Source organism: Cavia porcellus, unplaced genomic scaffold (genome assembly GCF_034190915.1).
Source record: "Cavia porcellus strain 051 isolate PalLab524CR breed Dunkin Hartley unplaced genomic scaffold, mCavPor4.1 scaffold_18, whole genome shotgun sequence".
Taxonomy (NCBI): domain Eukaryota; kingdom Metazoa; phylum Chordata; class Mammalia; order Rodentia; family Caviidae; genus Cavia; species Cavia porcellus.
The window spans coordinates 24254309-24275310 of NW_026947501.1; the positions used below are offsets into that span (position 1 = coordinate 24254309).

Consider the following 21002-nt stretch of genomic DNA (forward strand, 5'->3'; position numbering starts at 1 on the left):
AGTAGGTCTACCCGAACAGAACCCCACAAAATGCAAACAAAGCATTATGTAAATGGACGCCATTCTTTTTATAGCGGTGTTTCTGGCACTTCGAAAAAACAGCAGAGCACTCCGGCAGTGGCGTGGATTTCGTCTCTGCGCTCACCCGCTACCGCGCGGGACAGAACAGGGGAGGGGGCTGGTGCGGGGCGCCCGGACGGCGGGGACGAAGGGCCCCCCACGTGCCCGCCCGCGCGCGCACCCGCCCGACAGGCCGCGCCTCACCACCCCTCCCCCCCGGAAGATGGAAGCCGCCCCTCCCGATTCACCCACACCCTGGCGCATGCGCTCTGGCTACCTCACGCGCACGTTTTAAATCCGCGGCGTCCCAAAGGCCGCCTGCAGTGACCGCTAGAGCTGCCCATGTCGTTATGCGTATAAATCATTTTGGTAAAACACGAAAACGATGTGCATCTCCCATATGCAATGCTAGTATTTTCAGCCGCCCGCCGGCGCCGTTATAGTTAATGAAATACACATTCACTTCAAAGCTGTGCCGGACGCACGGCATCCACCTATCGTGTGCTTTATTTTCACCACTGCAATGTTAAAAGGGCTTTTTTTTTAAGTGTCGTGTGGGGATTGGCGCAATCTTGTGACCTAAAAAATACGGGTCCTCATTTTTTTTCAAGGGGTCCTGCGCAGAAGCACTTCCGGGGTCAGAGGGTACGCGGGGTTGAAAGCGGGCTTCCCGCCCCGCCCAGACCGCCGAGGCTGCCGCCGGAGTCGCTACCACCGCGCCCTCGCCCACCCGCCCGCCCGCCGCTCCCGGTCCCGCTCGCCCCCTCCGCCGCCGCCGCTCGCCCCTGCGACGACGCCGCGGCCTCCCGCCCTCGCCCGCTCGCTCCCGCGGCCCTCGCTCGCCTCGCGCCGGCAGTTTTGGGCCTACACCTCCCCTCCCCCCGCCAGCCGCCAAAGACTTGACCACGTAACGAGCCCAACTCCCCCGAACGCCGCCCGCCGCTCGCCATGGATGCCGGTGTGACTGAAAGTGGACTAAATGTGACTCTCACCATTCGGCTTCTTATGCACGGAAAGGAAGTAGGAAGCATCATTGGGAAGAAAGGGGAGTCGGTTAAGAGAATCCGCGAGGAGAGCGGCGCGCGGATCAACATCTCGGAGGGGAACTGCCCGGAGAGAATCATCACTCTCACCGGCCCCACCAATGCCATCTTCAAGGCCTTCGCTATGATTATCGACAAGCTGGAGGAAGATATCAACAGCTCCATGACCAACAGCACGGCCGCTAGCAGGCCTCCGGTGACCCTGCGGCTGGTGGTGCCGGCCACCCAGTGCGGCTCCCTGATCGGGAAAGGCGGCTGTAAGATCAAAGAGATCCGCGAGAGCACGGGGGCCCAGGTCCAGGTGGCCGGGGATATGCTGCCCAACTCGACCGAGCGGGCCATCACCATCGCGGGCGTGCCGCAGTCCGTCACCGAGTGTGTCAAGCAGATCTGCCTGGTCATGCTGGAGACGCTCTCCCAGTCTCCGCAAGGGAGAGTCATGACCATTCCGTACCAGCCCATGCCGGCCAGCTCGCCGGTCATCTGCGCTGGCGGCCAAGATCGCTGCAGCGACGCCGCGGGCTACCCCCACGCCACCCATGACCTGGAGGGACCACCTCTGGACGCCTACTCGATTCAAGGACAACACACCATTTCTCCGCTCGATCTGGCCAAGCTGAACCAGGTGGCAAGACAACAGTCTCACTTTGCCATGATGCACGGCGGGACCGGATTCGCCGGAATTGACTCCAGCTCTCCAGAGGTGAAAGGCTATTGGGCAAGTTTGGATGCATCTACTCAAACCACCCATGAACTCACCATTCCAAATAACTTAATCGGCTGCATAATCGGGCGCCAAGGCGCCAACATCAATGAGATCCGCCAGATGTCCGGGGCCCAGATCAAAATTGCCAACCCAGTCGAAGGCTCCTCTGGTAGGCAGGTTACTATTACTGGCTCGGCTGCCAGCATTAGTCTGGCCCAATATCTAATCAATGCCAGGCTTTCCTCTGAGAAGGGCATGGGGTGCAGCTAGAACAGTGTAGGTTCGCTCATAACCCTCTTCTGCTGTTTTCCCATGATCCAACTGTGTAATTTCTGGTCAGTGATTCCAGGTTTTAAATAATTTGTAAGTGTTCAGTTTCTACACCTTATCATCTGCTAAGAATTTAAGAAAAATCACATTCTCTGTTCAGCTGTTAATGCTGGGATCCATATTTAGTTTTATAAGCTTTTCCCTGTTTTTAGTTTGTTTTGGGTTTTTTGGCTCATGGATTTTATTTCTGTTTGTCGATAAGAAATGTAAGAGTGGAATGTTAATTTCAGTTTAGTTCTGTAATGTCAAGAATTTAAGAATTAAAATGGATTGGTTAAAAAATGCTTCATATTTGAAAAAGCTGGGAATTACTATCTTAAACTCTTTGTTTGTGCTTTTTTTTCTCCTTCCCTTTTAGTGTTAAGTGCTCGGAGGGTAGAGGGAGAAGGGTGGGCCTGTTGGCGGTCTCTGAAGCTCATTGCTACCTTATCGGTAAGAATCCATTCCTTCTGCCCCCAACAAAGGAACTCAGCACCCCGTTTGGGGATGTTATAGAGACAGAGGCGCTCTTCCTAGGACGATCCCCCAAGTTGCAGAGAAGGGGCCTCTGCCCGTTTCTCTGGTAGGAAGCATAAGGTGGGGAAGAGGAGCCATTCGGTAGGATCTAATGAATGGAGAGCCATCTCCGTCTAGCCAGTGTCCTCTACCTCCATGGGGCAAGGAAAACTTAGCCGGCACCATAAAATCCTCTTTGAGGTGGGAGGACCCTAGAGAGGGGCAGGGGGTAAAGGCGAGGGGTGGGAGGAAGGACAACAGCTGCAGGGTGGTGGTGGACAGAGGGTCTGGGTTGTGTGGCTGGAGGGGTGGGGGATGGTAGCAGGCGGGCGACACACGTGGCGAGCATGCACCTGTGGCAGGCGGCCTGTCAGAGGATGTTATTACACCTGTCAAGCAGTGTATCCCGGAACAAAAGGCATTTCTTACATCTTCAGCTGTGTGGGGACTCCTATCAGGAAATAATGCCACCTAAATGGGGTGGCCTTGAAGGCAGGACCCGCTGACCCCAGGCAAAGGATAGCCGGGTATTAAAATGGCAGGTTTCTGGTTCTCACCCCAGAAAAACTGCATTGTCTTCAAACGCCCCCCAAAAGGTCTGAGGGCCACACTTTGTCCTCAGGAGTGAGAATGGCCTCTTCAGCCTTATGTCCTCAGCTGCTGGGCCCAGGCAGAACCCCAGGAGGAAGATTCTCTATGGGCAGGAGCCAAAGAAGTTCGACTCCCAGGTACTGCACGACAGATAGATAGCAACAGTTAAACTCTGTGTTGGAGAAGTAGCCACAGTACACATTTGAAATTCCCCACAGAACACCCGCGCCGGAGCCCAGGGCTGGGCTGTGAGTCTGCAGCTAAGGCTGCCACACACTTCACCTGTGGGGGCAGCCGGGCACCCCATTCCAGAGTGAGGCCTGCTGGCCTGTTAGAGTCTGCCTTGGGCAAGTTACTTAACCTGCCTATAAAATGGTGTTGAAAGTATGCACCTGGGTTTGAGAAAAAGAACACATTCAAAGCAGAGGAGTGCTTAGAGCATAGTAAACTTCAATAAACTTTGTATTACAAAAGCCCTATTTCTAGGGATTGCCTGGAATTTCATCTGAACAGTGAAGACAGTGAAAAAGGGGAGAGCAAGCCTGGCTGGTGGCACATTCCTGTGATCTCGGGACTGTGGGAGGCTGAGGCAGAAGGATCCAAAATTCAAGCCCAGCTTCGGCAATTTAGTAAGATCCAAAATTTAAAAATAAAAAGGCTGAGCTCAGTCCTCAGTAGCAAAGGAAAACAGGAAAGAAAGCAACAAAGTGTGTATTCAGTGAGCTGAAGGAAGGGAGAGACCCAGGAGGACGCAGGGATAAGGTGGTGAAGCCCCCAGAGTGGTCCAGTGTCTACAGTGAGCTCTAAGCAGGACAAGTGGGGAATAAACTTGGACCTTCAAACCCAAGCCAAACTCGGGAATTCTGAGCTTAGCAGGTGAAATAGTTCAAATGCTCTGCTGGTAAAAGGCTTTAAACTCTTCACACTCCTCTCCACTGTACCCTGTAACGGGGGAAAACTGGCCAGTCTGTAAAATTTGGGCAGCCAGGCATAAACAATTACACCACAGAGAGGAGGCACAGTAGCAATTGGGAAACGACCTCCACAAAGAAGCAGTTTCTGTTTGTTTTTCTGACACTGTCTTTCCGGCTGGCCTAAAACTCTCTCTTGCCCAGGCTGGCCTTGAACTTGTGTTGATCCTCCTGCCTCAGGAGTGCTGGGATGACTCTGCCCAGAATAGAGAACCAGTTCTAGCACAGGCAGGCAAGTGGTAACAATGGGAGTGGAAGAAACGGGCCAGTCAGCCAGAAAGGCTGGAGCTGGTGGTGCAGGCTGAAGACGGGCTGGAAGAAGGCCCCGCAAATCCAGGCAGGGCTGGAGGTAAATGCAGGCAGAAACACCAGTAAACAGGAAGGGAGAAGGAAACTACATGGAGCAGGCGAATGAGGGCAGAGGGCTGGTGGCTGCGTGTGAGTCCTGTCACCACACATGGCGCAGCAGGGCGCAGAACTAATGGCATTTGAGCTATCGCTTGATGGTAGAGTATCTGGGATGTGCAGGGCTCTAAATTACGTCCCCAGCACCACAAGAATAAAATTAAGTAAATTTAATAAATCCCTGGTGTGGTAGTACACACTCGAGAGAGGTTAGCCTGGGCTGTAAAGTGAGCTCAAGGCCAGCCTCAACTGCATAGGGAAACCCTGTCTCAAAAAAAAAAAAAAAAATAATGCCCCCAAAATCATGCAGCAGCAAAGAGAACACAGGAGCAAACTTTCAAAGCTGATGGACGGCCAGGGTTATAGTGACACAGCACCTGTCTGGCCAACATGAGGTCCTGAGTTCAGTTCCTGCTACCAAAAAAGCTGATGGAGTGAGGAGCCTCCTGCCTCAGCCTCTTGAGTGCTGGGATTACAGGCATGTGCCAGCAAGTACAGTTCAAAGCGTAATAATCTAAAAAGGTTGTATAACATTTGATTGAACATCTACTTGTGTTCTAAGCTAAAAACAGTAATTAGTGCATTTGGAAGAAGCCTAGTAGCTAAATATAGTTATATAATACTACATGGTAAAGGGAGAATGAGGAGGTAGAGAAAGCCACACAATCATTTAAGGCCGAATTCTCTGAACAGCCGTAAAAGCCATAAAAAGGGCTTTTAGCCAAGCATGGAGACACACCCCTGTAACTGCAGCACTCCGGGAGGCTGAGGCAGGATGATGGAGTAGGAACCCAGACCAAGAGACTTAGTGACTAGAAGATTGTCCCAAAATAACTTAAATAAAATAAAATCACTTTAAATCTTTGAGGTTCTAGCTTCCAAGATGATGAGAGAGAAAAATAGGAACAAAGATTGTGGCAAAAGGGGTAACTTCATGCGCGGCCCATGTGCTGCAGGAACTGGCCAGTGCGCGCCCACGGATATGGATATGAAGTCATGGTTGGAAACCGAGTGGTGGAGTAACCACCGCCATCCGGGACATTTCAAAGCCCACGCCTTTGGCGCTTTGCGCTTCCCAAGCTCGGTGTGAAGCCGCGTGGCTGCCTACATTGCGCCACCCACGGTGCGTGGTCAGGGATGGATCTCACAAGGCCCGGAAGCACTAAGCACTATGGGTGCTGCCCCATGATCCCCGACAAAGCCCGCGAGGACCTGAGTCTTCATGGATGAAGAAAAACCATTTCCTAAGAAAAAAGCAATCAAGTGGAAAATATACTTAATACAGCAAAACATAATTTTTTTTAACTTTTTAATTGAAAGAAGCTGGGAGCCAGGTGTGGTGGCACACGCCTATAATCTCAGGACTCAGGGGCTGAGACAGGAGAACTGTTGCAAATTGAGGCCAGCCTGGGATACAAAGTGAGCCCAAATGCAGCCTGAACTGCATAGTGAGACCCTGTCTCCAAAAGACAATAAATAAATTAAAAATTTTTTAAAAATAAAAAATAGTAAAAAGACAATAAATAAGTAAATAAATAAATTTTTTAAATTACAAAAATAATAAAAGGGGCTGGGACTGTACCTCAGTACAGAGGCTTTGGGTTCAATCCCCAGTCCCACAAAAACAAGATGGGGTGGCTGAGTTTTAGCCTAAAAACCAGTAGTCTCAGACTTTTCTTAAAAGGTTAGGCTTCCAATAACAAGTTTAATATACCCTCATTGCATGTTTATTTATAAATTACATATATGTAGTCTCAGTAGTCTCAATCTGCTTATTTTTAAGCTATATATTCAAGCAGAATTCTAAATTATTGGGTTTTGGAGTTTTTGTTTTGGGAGTTTTTTTGGTTTTAGTTTTGGTTTTAGTTTTGGTTTTGATTTTGGTTTTGGTTTTGGTTTTGGTTTTGGTTTTGGTTTTTAGTGTAGGTATTTGAACCCAAGGCCTTTGTATAAGCTACATCTCCAGTCTTTTTTTAAAAAAATTGGTCTTAAATTTTAAGACAAGATGTCACTAAGTCAAACAGCCTGGACTGATTTACAGGCTCAGCCTCCCAAACTGCTGGGTTTACAGGTATGTGCCCAAATGCCAGCAGTAAATATGATGTATGTGCTGAAACACAAAACTGTAAATGTTAATTGTTAAGCTAAAACCTACTGAGGCACTGCAGCGATGGTATAGCGCTTGCCTGGCATGGGTGAGGTCCTGAATTGGATTTCTAGAGCCCAAAACTTTGAAATCTACTTCCCATGGTTTCTAACCTCCCCATTACCTTAGAGACCAAGGGGATATCGGGAAGACAATGTCAGTGGGTTAGGGGTGCTTGGAGAGATGCGGGAGGCAGGAGAATGTTGAGACGGGTGTAGATGTTGGAATACTTGATAGGACTAAGCAGGGAAAAAATAGGACCAAAACTTGATGTGGGGATGGAGAACATGAGATAAGAGTGTTTTTGTCTGAAGTTTTGTTTTGTTTTGTTTTGTTTTGTTGGTTTTTTTGAGACAAGATCTCACTATGTAGTCCAGACTCGCCTTGAATTCCCAAATGCTGGGATTACAGGGGTGTGCCACCATGCCCAGTTTGTTTTGGTATTTTTGAAAGGAAGCTTACTGAAGATAGGAAAATAAAGAACAAACAAGAGACAGAAAAGTTCAAGTAAGAAAAAAGTGTGGATAGGAGAGGGGATTGCTGGGCATGATGGTACGTGCCTGTAATACCAGCACTTGGGAAGCTGAAGCAGGAGGATTTCTGTGAGGTCAAGGCCAGCCTGGACGACAAAGCAGTATACTGTGTTAAAAGTAAAATAAAAGATCCACTATTGACTGCCTTGAAAAAGAATGCAGCTTTTGTGGACACCCATCCTCCTGCTACGTCCTGCTGCGGACCTGGCTTCTGACACGCAGGCCTTCTGTAAACACCAGCGAGGAAAGCAGCAGTTAATCAGAAGCAGCAACAAGCCTCAGCTCGGCATTTGGGACAACTGTTGGTGGGCACTTGCCTGAGGAGGAAGCAGACTGGAAGGAGCTTGCTTGGACATCCCCAACTGGGCTGCCACTTTTGGGGGGTGGAGAATAGACAACAGAAAGGACACAGAAGAGCACTCTGAGAGGAGCTGGTCCCCAAAGGTGGACTTGCACCCTCTCCTTCCTCCCCGCTGCCCTCTTGGCCCAGCGGTGAGAGCTCTGGCTTCCCCACTACCCCTGGACCTCGTGTCCACTGGACAGGGACAAGGTGACCGCAGCCCTGTGCTCCGGCTCCCAAGGGCTGATTCTGCCCCAGGCCCTGCATAGGGAGCCGTGTCCACCAAGCTTCAGTTGTGTGCCAAGCACTGCCCCGCCCATTTCCCTGAGCTCATGTTGTGAACCTCCAGGTTCCTAGGAGGTGGGGAATATTCTGAGGCCTACTGACTGGTAAGAGGACTGAGCCAACAGTGAAGCAGTATTGCCCCTGACTACGGCTCACAGCCAGGAGAGCTGGTACTCGGGCCCTGGAGGGTGGCAGTCACCACACACCCAGCTGCTCTCTCAATCACTTTTCTGGATTTTCTCACCAGGCCAGAAAAACTACCTCTAAGCAAGTCACAATGGACAGTCTGCACATTGTTTACTGTGTCTTTAGTAAAATACTGTGTTGCCTAAACCAAGCAAAGTGACACATCCCAGCACTCCGGGAGACTGAGATAGGAGGATCTCAAATTCGAACCCAATGTGTTGCAGTTTAGTAATTTAGTGAGACCCTATCTCTAAATAATAAACAAAAAAGACCTGGGATGTAGCTCAGCAGTAGAGACTCAATTCCCAGTACCCCCCATTATATTTCCCAATTTTTCCATTAAGAAAGCAGTGCTTTTATAGAAGATTCATGAATATGTGGTATAAAGTCCATATTTCTGGTTTATGTATATATCATTTTTTTGGTAGTTTTTTGAGACAGAGTCTTGCCACATAGGCTAGGCAAAGTATACCAGGCTAGCCTCAAATTTATGGCAGTCCTCCTGCTTCAGCCTACCAAGTGCTGATTACGGGCGTGCATGGTCATGCCCAGCTTATTTTTTAAGGATAATCATATTTTTCACATGATGCACTGCTTTTTCTTTTTATCAATTTGTGATACTCATATACCATATAACATCGTTTACTTATTTTAATTTTATATTTGTTTTGGTGCTGCAGATTGAACCCAGAGCCTTAAAAAATACTAACCCCTGCACTCTACAACTGAGCTATATCCTCAGCCTTAAAATTTGCCATTTTGAATGGCCAGGCATGGTGCATGCCTGTAATTGCAGCACTCAGGAGGCTGACGCAGGGAAATCATTGCAAGTTTTTTTCTTTTTTCTTTCTTTTTGGTACCGGGGGTTGAACTTACAAGCTTGCACTTGCCCGGGAGGTGCTTATGCCACTGAGCTAAATCCCCAGCTCATTGAGAGTTTTGAGACCAGCCTGGGCTACAAAGTGAGCTTAAGACCAGTCTGAACTGCATAGTGAGACTCTGTCTCAAAAAGAAAGAAAGAAAAAAAAACCCCTGCCATTCTAAAGTATACAATTTATACTTTAGGGAGTTTGGTGTTTTGTTTTGTTTTTGTGGTACCAATAATTGAGCCTTATACTGAGTGACCTCCTTGGCCCTCTTTTGAATTTTGAGACAGGGTCTTGCTAAATCCCTAAATTGACTGGGCTAGACTCAAACTTTCTATCCTCCCAGAGTGTTGGGATGACAGTCTTGCACCCTCATGCCCACTTTTAGTGGTTTTAAATATAGTTACAAGTGGTAAAATTGTCACTGGTAACCTATGCCAGACATGTCACCCCCAAAATAACTTCCCCTTGTACTCATTACCATTCATTTCCCAGCCTTCACCCACCCCGAGTCCCTGGCAAATACTAACCTACTTTCCATCTCTATATATTTGCTTATCTAGATATGTCACATTAATATAATTATACAATATGTGGCTGTTGGTATCTGATTTCTTGATTTAAGGTTTGTCCATGGATCAGTACAATTTTTTTGTGGCTGCGGGTTTTTTGAATATTTATATTCAAATGCGGTCTGGTCATGGGTATATAGATATCCTCTCACCTCTGTATTTATTATCCATTCATCTGCAGAGGGACATTGGGGTTGTTTCCACCTTTTGGCTATTATGAATAATGCTGCTCTGGACATTCCTGTACAAGTGTTTATGTGGACACATGTTCATTTCTCTAGAGCACACACCTAGGAGTGGAATAGCTGAGTATTCTAAATCTATGCTTTAACTGTTTGGGGGAGGTGAGGGTTGTGTTTTGTTTTGAGTGCTGGGAATCCTCATCATTCTTGGCAAGAGCTGTTCCGCTGTGCCACACCCCTAGCCCCTCTATGCTTTTTTTTCCCCTCCCAGGTTCATAATCTATTGTACAAACTGAATATCACACGAGAAGTTGACATTGGCTCTACCAGGCGTGGGAACTTGGCAGGTGAGGACAGATATTTTATTTTATTTTAGTACTGGAAATCGATCTTAGAACCTTGCATTTGCCAGGCAGGTGCTGTGCAGCTGAGCCATCTCCCCAGCCCCAGGACAGACTGTAGAATCCACTTACGTTGCTTTCACAGCTAGTCTTTTAGACCTTAACTTGAAATATAAACTCCACAAAGCAATGCCTGTCCGGCTGCCGTCAGTACTCAGCTCATTGCATCTCCTTCTACCTGTAAGAGTATGTGAGTTGAAATTTTTATGTTTTATCTTTTTGTTTTGTGGGAGGGTATACGTGGGGATTTGTTCACTTTATAAAACAGGGTCTCACTATGTAGTCCAGGCTGGCCTTAAATTTGCGATCCTCCTGCCTCAACCTCTCAAATGCCGGGGTTTCAGGGGTTATCAGTGAGTTGGTGTAGAGCTTCAGTTTGCAGATCTGCACAGTTTTAACACCCTTAAATGTACGCAGCAAGGGGCTGGGGATTTAGCTCAGCAGCATAAGCACCTGCCTTGCAAGTATGTAGTCATGAGTTCGATCCCTGGTATCGATAAAAAACGAAAAAGACCAAAAAAAAAAAAAAAAAAAGAGAAGAAAATCAGATAAATGTACGCAGCTGCCCAGTAGCCCAGTGCCTAACTAGCATCTAAAGCAGTGATATGGAACCCATAACATGCGTGCCTCAGTAGGCATGGAGAGCCATCTCTGTCAGCACGTAAGCCAAGAGTATGAGTTGTTTTTTCTAAACTAAGACCTCAGTATTCAGATTTAATTGCAGTTGGCACTTTGTAATACATACATGAGTCTGGAGTCACAGTTTGGACACTTGTCTCTAAAAGGTTCGCCCTCACTGTTCCAGGGAATGCCAAATTGTCTTCACAGTGGCTGAATCACTTTACATTCCCACCAGCAGTGTGTAAGGATGCCTTCCAACTTTTCCTGTCTTTTTCTGCTTTTAGTTTTTTGAGACAAGGTCTCCCCATGTAGTTCATTCTGGCTTTGAACTCATTATGTAGCCCAGTCTGGCCTCAAATTTATGGCAATCCTCCTGCTTCAGCCTCTCTAGTGCTGGGATTTCAGGCATGCGCCACCCGCCCCAGCATAATTTTTTTTTCCTGAGCCAGGGTTTCACTATACTGCTGAGGCCAGTCTCCAATTCCTGGGCTGGAGGGATCCTGCTGTTACAACCTCTCAAGCAGCGGGCGCTGCAGGCACATGGCGTTGTGCCTAGCTCTTATGTTCACTTTTTTTCTTTTTCACTACTAGGAATTGAACCCAGGGCCTTTGCACTTTCAGTGCAGCCCCAGCCTTTTTGTTGTTGTTTGAGATGGGAGTCTTACTAAGTCACTAAATTACTCAGACTGGACTTGAACTTTTCATCCTCCTGCCTCTGCTATACCTAGTTCTTCTGTTTTGTTTTGTTTTTGTTTTTGTTCGCTGTTTGAGACAGGGTCTTGCTATGTAGTTTAGGCTGTTATTGAACTCCTTATGTAGCCAAGGCTGGCCTTGAACTCATGGTGATCCTCTTGCCTCAATTTCCTGAATGCTGTGACTACAGGTGTGACCACCATACCCAGATTACCAGGTTGTTTTATTTTTTTCTCTTTTTGGGGGTCAGGGGGGTACCAGGAATCAAACTCAGGGCCTTGTGTTTGCCAGACAGGCACTTATGCCATCTGATTCTCTTAGCAGGGTCCTCTGAAGCTCAGAAGTTTTTAGATTTTGATATTACCCCCCCCCCGCCTTTTTTTTCACTGCTTTTACTTTTGTTGTCATATCTAAGGAGCCACTGCCTAATCCAAGGTCATGAAGGGTTTTTTGGCCCTGAAGTTTTATACTTATGCTTCTTCCATGAATTTTATAGCGCAAGAACTAGATATAGTGGGACCCTGCCTCAAAAAACAAACAAACAAAAATTACTGAGGATCCATCAGGGATTTCCTGATGAGAGTTATTTCTATTAGCATAAAACCCTTAGATGAAATCATAAGTAGAAATAAATTTTCATGTTCATGAATTTAGGTCTTTGACCCACTTTGAGTTAGGATATAAGGGCCCAAACTCATTCATTTGTATGTCTACATACCATAGAAATGTCCAGCAAATTATTCTTTTACTGCATTCTATTTTTTAGCACTGTGAATGTTTTCACCATAAAGAATACTACAGTTTTGTAGTAGTATATTTTTTATTGGCCATATGAGCTTTAAACCTTGATGTAATTTAGTTAACCTAGCTCATATTTATGGCCATTTAAATTGTTTTTACATTTTGCTGTGTGGTGAATAAACTTATAAAAATATCTTTTTTGTTTTGTTTTGTTTTGTTTTTAATATCTTAAGATAGTTTCTAGGACATATTCAAAAGAGGAAAGACTGGACTAAAAGGCAGCTCTATTTTCAAACTTTGAATTTTTTTTTTCAGTACTGGGGATTTTTTCAGTACCCAGGGCCTTTATGCTGAGCTACATCCACAAACTGCTTATTTATTTTGTCTTTTTGAGATAGAGTCTAACCAGGGTTCTAACCAGGGTTCAGCCTGGCCATGAGCTCACTGTGTATCCCAGGCTGGTCTTGACTTTACAGTGATCCGCCTGCCTCAGCCTCCCAAGTGCTGGGATTACAGGCTTGTGCTACCACACCCAGAAAAATAAGCAGTTTTTAAAAGATCCGTGGAAGTTGTGGATGTGGCAGCACATGCCTGTAATCCCAGCACTCAGAAAACTGAGGCAGAAGAACTGTCATGAGTTCAAGGCCAGCCTGAATTACATATTGAGACCCTATTTTTAAAAAAGTTTGAGGCAAAATCTCTTTAAATAGCTACATTGCCCAGTTGGATTCAAACTTCTAATCTTTTTTGTCTCCATTTCATAGAGTGCTTGGGTTACAGGTATGGGCCAACATGACCCGCTCTGGAGCAGCAATTCTGTCTACAAAGATATGTCAAGTTCAGCCTGGACTACACAACGAGATCCAGTCTTGTGAAAGGAACCACAATTCTCAAATAGTTTGGAGATGGTACAGGCCTGAAATCCCAGCAATTGGGAGGCTGAGGCAGAGAATCACCATGAATTTGAGGCCAACATGGCCTACATATTGTGTTCTAGGGCAACCTAGAAGATATAGTGGGACACTGCCTCAAAAAACAAACCAACAAAAATTACTGAGGGTCCTAAAAGGGATTTTCCTGATGAGGGTTATTTCCATTAGTATTAAATGATTTAGAAATTAAAGCACAAAAAAATTTTAATTATTTACATATTAATTCATTTTAAACTGTAATAAACCCATTAAGTGCTAACATAAGTAATGTGTTTTTTGGTTTATTGGTTTTGTATGTGTGTGTACTGAGAATCAAACTCAGGACCTCATGCTTGCCAGGCAGGCACTGAGCTATATTCCCAGCCCCATGAGAGATATTTTTATTTCATATATATGTATATATATATATATATATATTTTTTTTTTTTTTCTTCCTAAAAAAAGTATGTAGTGACAACAACACATTGTAGGCTTTTTTTTGGAGGGGTTTTTTTTGGTGTTATTTTGTTTTGTCTTTTTGACACAGGGTTTCACTATGTAGTTTAGGTTGACCTTAAACTCACTTTGTAGCCTGTTTGGTTTTTAGTACTGGGAATCAAACTCACAACCTTGTTTGCCTTTTTTTAAAAAATTGGTACTGGGGATCAAAGTCACAAGCTTGCAAGGTAGGCGCTAATGCCACTGAGCTAAATCCCCACCCCAAACTCACAACCTCGTGCTTGCCAGGCAGGCACTGTGCCACTGAGCTAAATCCAGGGCCCTGTTCTGTATTTTTGCAAAGCCCTTAGCATCTGGCACTGACGCCCTCTCATCTGTGTTTCTGCTGTGCCATCAGGAGCGCCTCTGGACAGCCGCGCTCTGTGCCTCGAGCCAATGTGAATGGAAAAGGCTGGAAGTGTCCTAAAAGTTCTTTAGGAGACCTGTGAACCCTGAGCGCTCTGAGAAAAACTGCTTCACCAAAAATGAGACTGAAGTATGGCTCTGCCGGCACTTTCAGTGACACTGGGCCTTGCCTTTGGGTTTTAGTTTGTTTTAGTTTGGTTTTTACTATTTATTTATTCTTTCCGCCATGTTGGACCTTTTTTTCATGGTTTTTGCACTTAGATCTTTTTTTTTGTGTGTGAACTGCCTCTTTATATCTTTGCCCGTTCTCTTCCTGGAGTGAGCATCTTATTTTACTTATTGTAGGACCACTTTATTTGTTTTGTTTTGGCTGCTGCTGGTGACTGAACCTGTAACAGGTAATACAAAATGAACTTGAAAAGGTAGATTTTCCCCCCTTTGGAGGTAAGTGGCTTCTCCAGACTTCTCAAGCCTGGGCATACAGCTACGCCCGCCTCTTCTCAGTCCAGGTGCGCTGAACAGATGGGATATTCAGATCCTGGCCCCGGCGGCCAGGTTCCGTTTTCCTCCCACAGGCAGGGAGGAGAGGTCTGTCCAGCGAGGGCTCAAACAACCTGCGAGCTCCACCAGTGCTGCCCGGTAGTGTCCGCCCCCTGCCACTGTTTCTTCCTATAAAGTACCCTAACCCACCTGTGCCTGGAGAGGGTGATTTGAGTCAGAGGTACCTCTCCACTTCCTCAGAGCCAGCCTTAAATGTTTTGTTGCGGTCTGTTTGTGCCTCCTTTGCTTTTGCCAGTGGTGAGCAAATGAACCTGAGTTTAGGAATTTAAGTGTGTGTAACAAACGTAGGACTTTGCACTCGACAGGCAAATGTTCTACCAAAGACTCCTTATTTTCAGCATATTAGCCTTTTGTCATTTCTTTTTTTTTTTCTTTTCTATTCTTTTCTCTGTCTGTCTCTCTGTCTGTCTGTCTCTCTTTGTGTGTCTTTGTCTGTCTCTCTCTGTCCCTCTTTCTTAGTGCCCGGGATCACATTCAAGGCCTCACACATAGCAGGCAAGAGCTCTATGAGTTACACTCTCAGATCTGAAAAAAAAAATCGGCAGGGGAGTGGGGTTGCACCAGGACCTTCACACTGAGCTACGACCCAGCCTTTAGTTTAGTTTTTTAAATTTTGAGACAAGTTCTAAGTTGCACCTACTAGGCTCAAGCTTTCAGTCTCAGCCTCACACAGTTCTGGGATCACAGGCAGGCGCTACCGTGACCAGTTTTGCTGGCAGGGAAATTTCTTAAAGATGTATTTATGGGAGAGGGAAGTGGTAGATCTGAAAATATTTTTGGTGCACAAGAGGTTTTATTTTTTTCAATAGGAAAAAAAACTATATTTAATAATTTCACTATATTTAATAATTTCATCCTTTCCTCTTATTTATTTATCCTTTTTGGTTGTTGGTTTTGGTTTTATTTTTTTGACACAGGATCTCACTAGGTAGTTCGGTCTGGCCTTGAACTCCTGGCCTCACCTCTGAAGATTACAGGTGTGCCACACCGAGCCTGATCATCCTTTTCTTTAGTCCTACCCAAAGTCAAGTAAGTTGTCTCCCTATTTCATTTCCCCCTAGCAGTGTGTAAATATGTTTATTTGATCTATGAATTACCTGTTCTGCGTGTTTATATCATTACTAAAATCTCTTTATTTTTATCCCCAGGATTATTTGGGCATTTCACAATGAAAGTAAAATCACATTCCAGCCATAATGAAGAGAAGCTTTGATGACACCACCACAAACATCAGGAGCCTGTGGAGAAAGTGCCAGGTCACCCAGAACAAGGTGACAAAGGCAGAGGTATTGTAGTGTGTCAGTGAAGTGAAGTGTGTCCCTCCTCAGCAGGCTCATCAGCGGGTTTCTGTCCTCACCTGGAAGAAGGCCAGGTGCATGGGCCTCCTGGCCTGCAGCCAGTGCAGCCCTGCCCAGCGGGGGCTGCGTCCCTGTGCCCTGGGTGGGGTGGGCAGCCCAGAGTCAGGCCCGCGCAAAGGCCTGGGCATCTAAGGAGTTAAAGCTTTACTGGGGAAACAGCCTTCATCTTCACACCTTGTTTCTTCAAAGGAAACCTTTTAGAATATGAAAAAGAAACTAGACTTCAACAGCCCCACAGGATATTCTTGCTAACCACAAATTCACGGGCTTAAGTTTAGTGACAGAGATGGTCTCCTTCACAACTTTTTGCAGAGCTCTCCAGGGTGCCCTCCTACTGTTGACTATAACACGCTCAAAAAAAAGAAGAGAAAAAAGTTGCAAAGTGACTTCATGTCAAAGATGAAAACCCCATTAACTGAGTTTTTCCTTTCCCACGTCCTTAACCACACTGGACACCTTTGTTTGCCAGGATAGCAGGTGGAAAACCTGGTATAGCATTTTTTTTTTTTTTTTTTGTCTTTTTCCTTTTTTATTGGTACCAGACTGCCTGCTTACAAGGCAGGCGCTTATGCCGCTGAGCTAAATCCCCAGCCCCCTATTTCACCTTTTAAAAACAATCTTTTTCTGGGCCTGGGATTTAGCTCAGCAGCATAAGCGCCTGCCTTGTAAGCAGGCAGTTGTGAGTTCAATCCCTGGTAACAATAAAAAAACGAAAAAGACAAAAAAAAAAATTCTTATTCTGTTAGGGTGTTGATATTTTTCTTATTGTTTGATGGACTCTTTAAATAATAAAACATTAACCTTTCACTTGTATATGCTGCATATTTTTCTTTTTTGTGCGTTTTTTTTCTTAATTCTGCTCTGTGGAAGTTTCTAATGATTAAGTAGCTACACCTATCAATGTTTAACTTTATGGAGTCTGTCACTAACATCATACTTGGGAAATTTTGCTCTAACCACAAACTTGTATTTTTTTTGTTTCCTCCCCCCTCCCCAAGTAATTTATGTTTCCATTTATTTAACATTTGAATCTAATCCATCAGAAATGTTTTTGCTATACTGTATATGATAAGAACTAGTAATTTTCCCCACCCAAAATTGCAAGCTTTTTTTGTCCCAGTGACACTTATAAATAGTCAGTCCATGAGTGGCAAATAGTGGCCCCAGAAAAGTCGGCCTTCCCCTCCCAGGGCCCTTGCAAACATTTCTAATCAAGTGCAGAACTCCTAGCTAAACTGGTTTAGGCCACACACCCCTGCTAGAATGTCTTTTTCTTGGTACCAGGGATCCAACTCATGACCTCGTACTTGCCCAGCAAGGGCTTGCACACCTGAGCCAGAATGTCTTTGTACTGTAGCAAGTTCAAGGCCAGACTGGGCTACATAGTGAGATCCTGTCTCAATAAACCAAAAACAAAAAAGAAATCAAACCTGGGCTAAGGACAATGATCTGGGAGTTAGCATCACCTAGATTATAGGTAAAGCCTTGGGATAGGTGAAGTCATACTGGACAGAGGGCCAAAGACACACCCTCAGTGCAGAGCCAGGAAAGATTTAAGTAGGGGGAAGAATCTCAGGGATGAACAGAAATCAGTAAAGAAATCACCGAAGACCAAAGATGAATTTCAGGGGAGAGGAAGTGATGGACACAGCCAAGTGCAAGGAAGAAAAATCAAAAACACTTCAAGGACATAGTGTCAGGAAGTCACTGGTAACCTTAGTGAGTGCCAGGAATCCCTCTTGTGATGAGACCAAAGTCACCACAGTGAGTTGAGGAGAGGTTGAGAGAGTTTAGGCTTCCCTTAAAAGACTGCTTAGCAAGAAGCTTAGCAGTCAGGTACAGGCACACGCACACGCCTGTAATCCCAGCACCCAGGAGACTGAGGCGGCGGGGGGGGGGGAATGCTGAAGGTTAAGGCAGCCCAGGCTACATAGTGAGACTCTGTCTCAAAAAAAACTCAAAAAACAAAAAACAGGGGCTGGGGATTTAGCTCAATGGCAGTGCAGCACCTGCCTGGGAAGCTTGAGGTCCTGAGTTCGATTCCTGTTAGCCCCAAAACAAAAAAAAGCAGCAATTATGGCAAACAACATGTTCTCCTACTTAAGAACCAGTCCTTAGGCCTCGGTCAGCGTGTGTGTGTGTGTGTGTGTGTGTGTGTGTGTGTGTGTGTGTGTCTGCATTCTGGGCTGCCTATTCAATGAAAAACAAAAGCAGCTCTGATTCTGAAGCTAAGGTTTAACAGTGGCTGCAATGACTCAGGCTGCTTGGCTGTGAGGGTCACAGACTTCCACCCCCAGGGGGGTGGGGCCTGGGTAGGAAGCCTAGAAAGTATAGAGGGGTCCTGGTCAACCTCCCACCCTGCCTCTGGGCAAGATGCCTTTTGGGTCAGTTTTTGTAAAAAGCAAGACAGAAAATGTCACTTGCCTCTTAAGTGTCACCAATGTCCTGATTGCAAACAAGTAATCTTGCAAAGGCATGGGGATGTTTGCGCAAGGATCAGCTTGTAAAATGTTAGGCTAAAAACGGGATCTTTTACAGAAAAACCTCAGAGCAGAACAAAAGAAGGCCTGGTCCAAGCAAGCGTGAGGGACTGGCTGGAGAAGCGCATTCAGCAGACCCGGAGCGTGCAGGAGTGGAGACAGGGAAGAAGGACAGTGCTCTCAACAGTCCTGTCAGGCACAGCAGCCAGGAGACTGGCAGAGGCTTGAAAACACACTTGGTCTCTATTGAGATGGAGAACATCAGCCAGGTATAGTGGCCGCTGCCTGCCATCCCAGCTAACTCAGAAGGTCGAAGCAGGCAGGTCCCAGGTTTGCACCTAGGGCTGGAATTTAGCTCAGTGGCATAAGCCCCTGCCTGGCAAGTGCAAGGTCCTGAGTCTGAGTCCTGGTACCAAAAAACAAGAGAATAAAAACAAGTTGGGACTTAGCCTGAGCAATTTTTTTTTTTTAATCAGTACCAGGGATTGAACTCATGACCACCTGCTTGCAAGGCAAGTGCTTATGCCGCTGAGCTAAATCCCCAGCCCCACCTGAGCAATTTTATGAGACCTTGTCTCAAAAAATAAAATAGGGCTGAGGTTGTAGCCCAGTGGAGAGAACCCATGAGTTAGGTCCCCCACTATGACAATAAATAAAGAAGAAACAAATAGTACATAAAACTGTACTAAATTCCAAAGACTTAGTATGGAGGGAGGGGTGAAATAGCTCACCTGCTGAGCAGATGGTCCACACCTGTTATCCCAGCACACAGAGGCCAAGGCAGGAGGATTACTGCAAGTTTGAGGCCAGCCTGGGTTACACATTGAGTTCAAGACCAGCCTGAATGACATAGTGAGACTCTATCTCAAAAATAATAAGTCAAACAAAATAGGGCACTAATAATTTATTAAATTTTAATACTGACTAGGGGCTGGGGATTTAGCTCAGCAACATAAGCGCCTGCCTTGCAAGTGTGGTTGTGAGTTCGATCCCTCGTACCAAGAAAAAAAAATTTTTTTTAATACTGACTTTATGTTAAAATAATTTTTTTTAAGGCAAGGTCTCACTATGCAGTTCAGGCTAGCTTTAAACTCATAATGTAGCCCAGGCTGGCCTCAAACTCACTGTGATCCTCCTGCCTCAGCCTCCTGAGTAGAAATAATAATATTTAGATATATTGAGTTAAATGAAGTTTGTTGTTAAAATTATTCATTCCTTTTTTTTTTTACAGTGCTGGGTATAGAACTTAGGACCTCGAACATGCTAGACAAGTCCTCTGCCATTGAGCTATAATCCCAATTCTTTTATTTTACTTTTTAAAGTACAGTTACTAGAAAATTTGATATTAAGTGTATATTTTCTGATATATTCTATTGGGCAGTGCTGTACTAATCTCATCAACCATTGATTCTGTTTTTCTTTTCTTTCTTTATTTCTGTGTGTGTGTGTGTGTGTGTGTGTGTGTGTGTGTGTGCTTTTTTTGCCTTTTTGAGTCAGGGTCTCACTATGCGGTTCAGGCTGGCCTTGAGCTCACTTGGTAGCTCAGATTGGCCTCGAATTTGCAACAATCCTGCCTCAGCCTCCCAAGTGCTGGATCACAGGCATGTACCACCTCAGCCAACCATTGAATTTAAGTCAGATACTCATTTTGCCCAAAGAATGATGAAGGTATAAAAGCCATTTATAATAATAGCTCTACTTTTTACAAGCCTGACTACTTGCCAGGCACTTTGCACTGATTTAGTAACTTACCCTAGGTCAGAAAGCCAATCTGTTCACATCCAGAACTCCTTTATTAATTAGGCCAAAGTGCCTCTCTGGTGCAAATTCCAGCCTGTCTGTCTGGGTACACCACAGGCATGTACCACAGTGCAGTACATGATGCTAGCTGAGAGAGCCATCACACAGCAGAGAACACCAAGTTAAAAACCCACCACCCTCCCATGCTGAGCATGGTGGCACACACCTATAATCTTAGCAATTCAGGAGCCTGAGGCAGGAGGATTCCTGTGAATTCAAGGCCAGCCACGGCTACAGAGCAAGAGTCTGTCAAAAAAAAAAAAAGTAATTAAAAAAAACACCCTGCGGGGAAAAACAAAACCAAGTAAAACAAAAAACTCGTTAAGGTCATATTCAAACAAAACTACAAACCCACCCTCAGGGAACAGTTACACTTCTAAATATTATTTTTAAAAAGACAGGCATAGTTGTGTTTAAGGCCTTCCTGAACCATATAGCAAGACTACAGATAAATAAATAACATAGGCAGGTGGGGCTGGGGATTTAGCTCAGAGGCATAAGCACCTGCCTTGCAAGCAGGCGGTCTTGCATTCAATCCCCGGTACCGATAAAAAAGAAAAAGACAAAAAATAAAATAAAATAAAATAAAATAAAATAAAATAAAATAAAATAAAATAAACTACAAAATAAAACATTGGCAGGCATGGTGGCCCAGACTTGTGATCCCTACACTCTAGAAGATTGGGGCAGGGCAACTAAGTGACTTAGAGAAACCTGTTTAAAATTTAAAAACAAAAAGGCCTGGGTATATAATTTATAATGAAGGTCCCGATTCAATTCCCAGTACAAAAGAAAACAGAAAAGGAAGGAAGAGTATCGGCAATTTGTCTTTCTGCCTCGGCCTCCCTAGTGCTAAGATTA

At 45.4% G+C, this 21002-nt stretch overlaps 1 protein-coding gene across 1 annotated transcript; it reads left to right on the plus strand.

The window, feature by feature from the left end:
• The first annotated feature begins 776 nt into the window (after window positions 1-776).
• Window positions 777-2460, plus strand: Pcbp1 (poly(rC) binding protein 1). The gene has a single exon (XM_003469029.5). It carries the CDS (start codon window positions 1009-1011, stop codon window positions 2077-2079), a length of 1071 nt encoding a protein of 356 aa, XP_003469077.1. The 5' UTR covers window positions 777-1008; the 3' UTR covers window positions 2080-2460.
• The last annotated feature ends 18542 nt before the right edge of the window (window positions 2461-21002 follow it).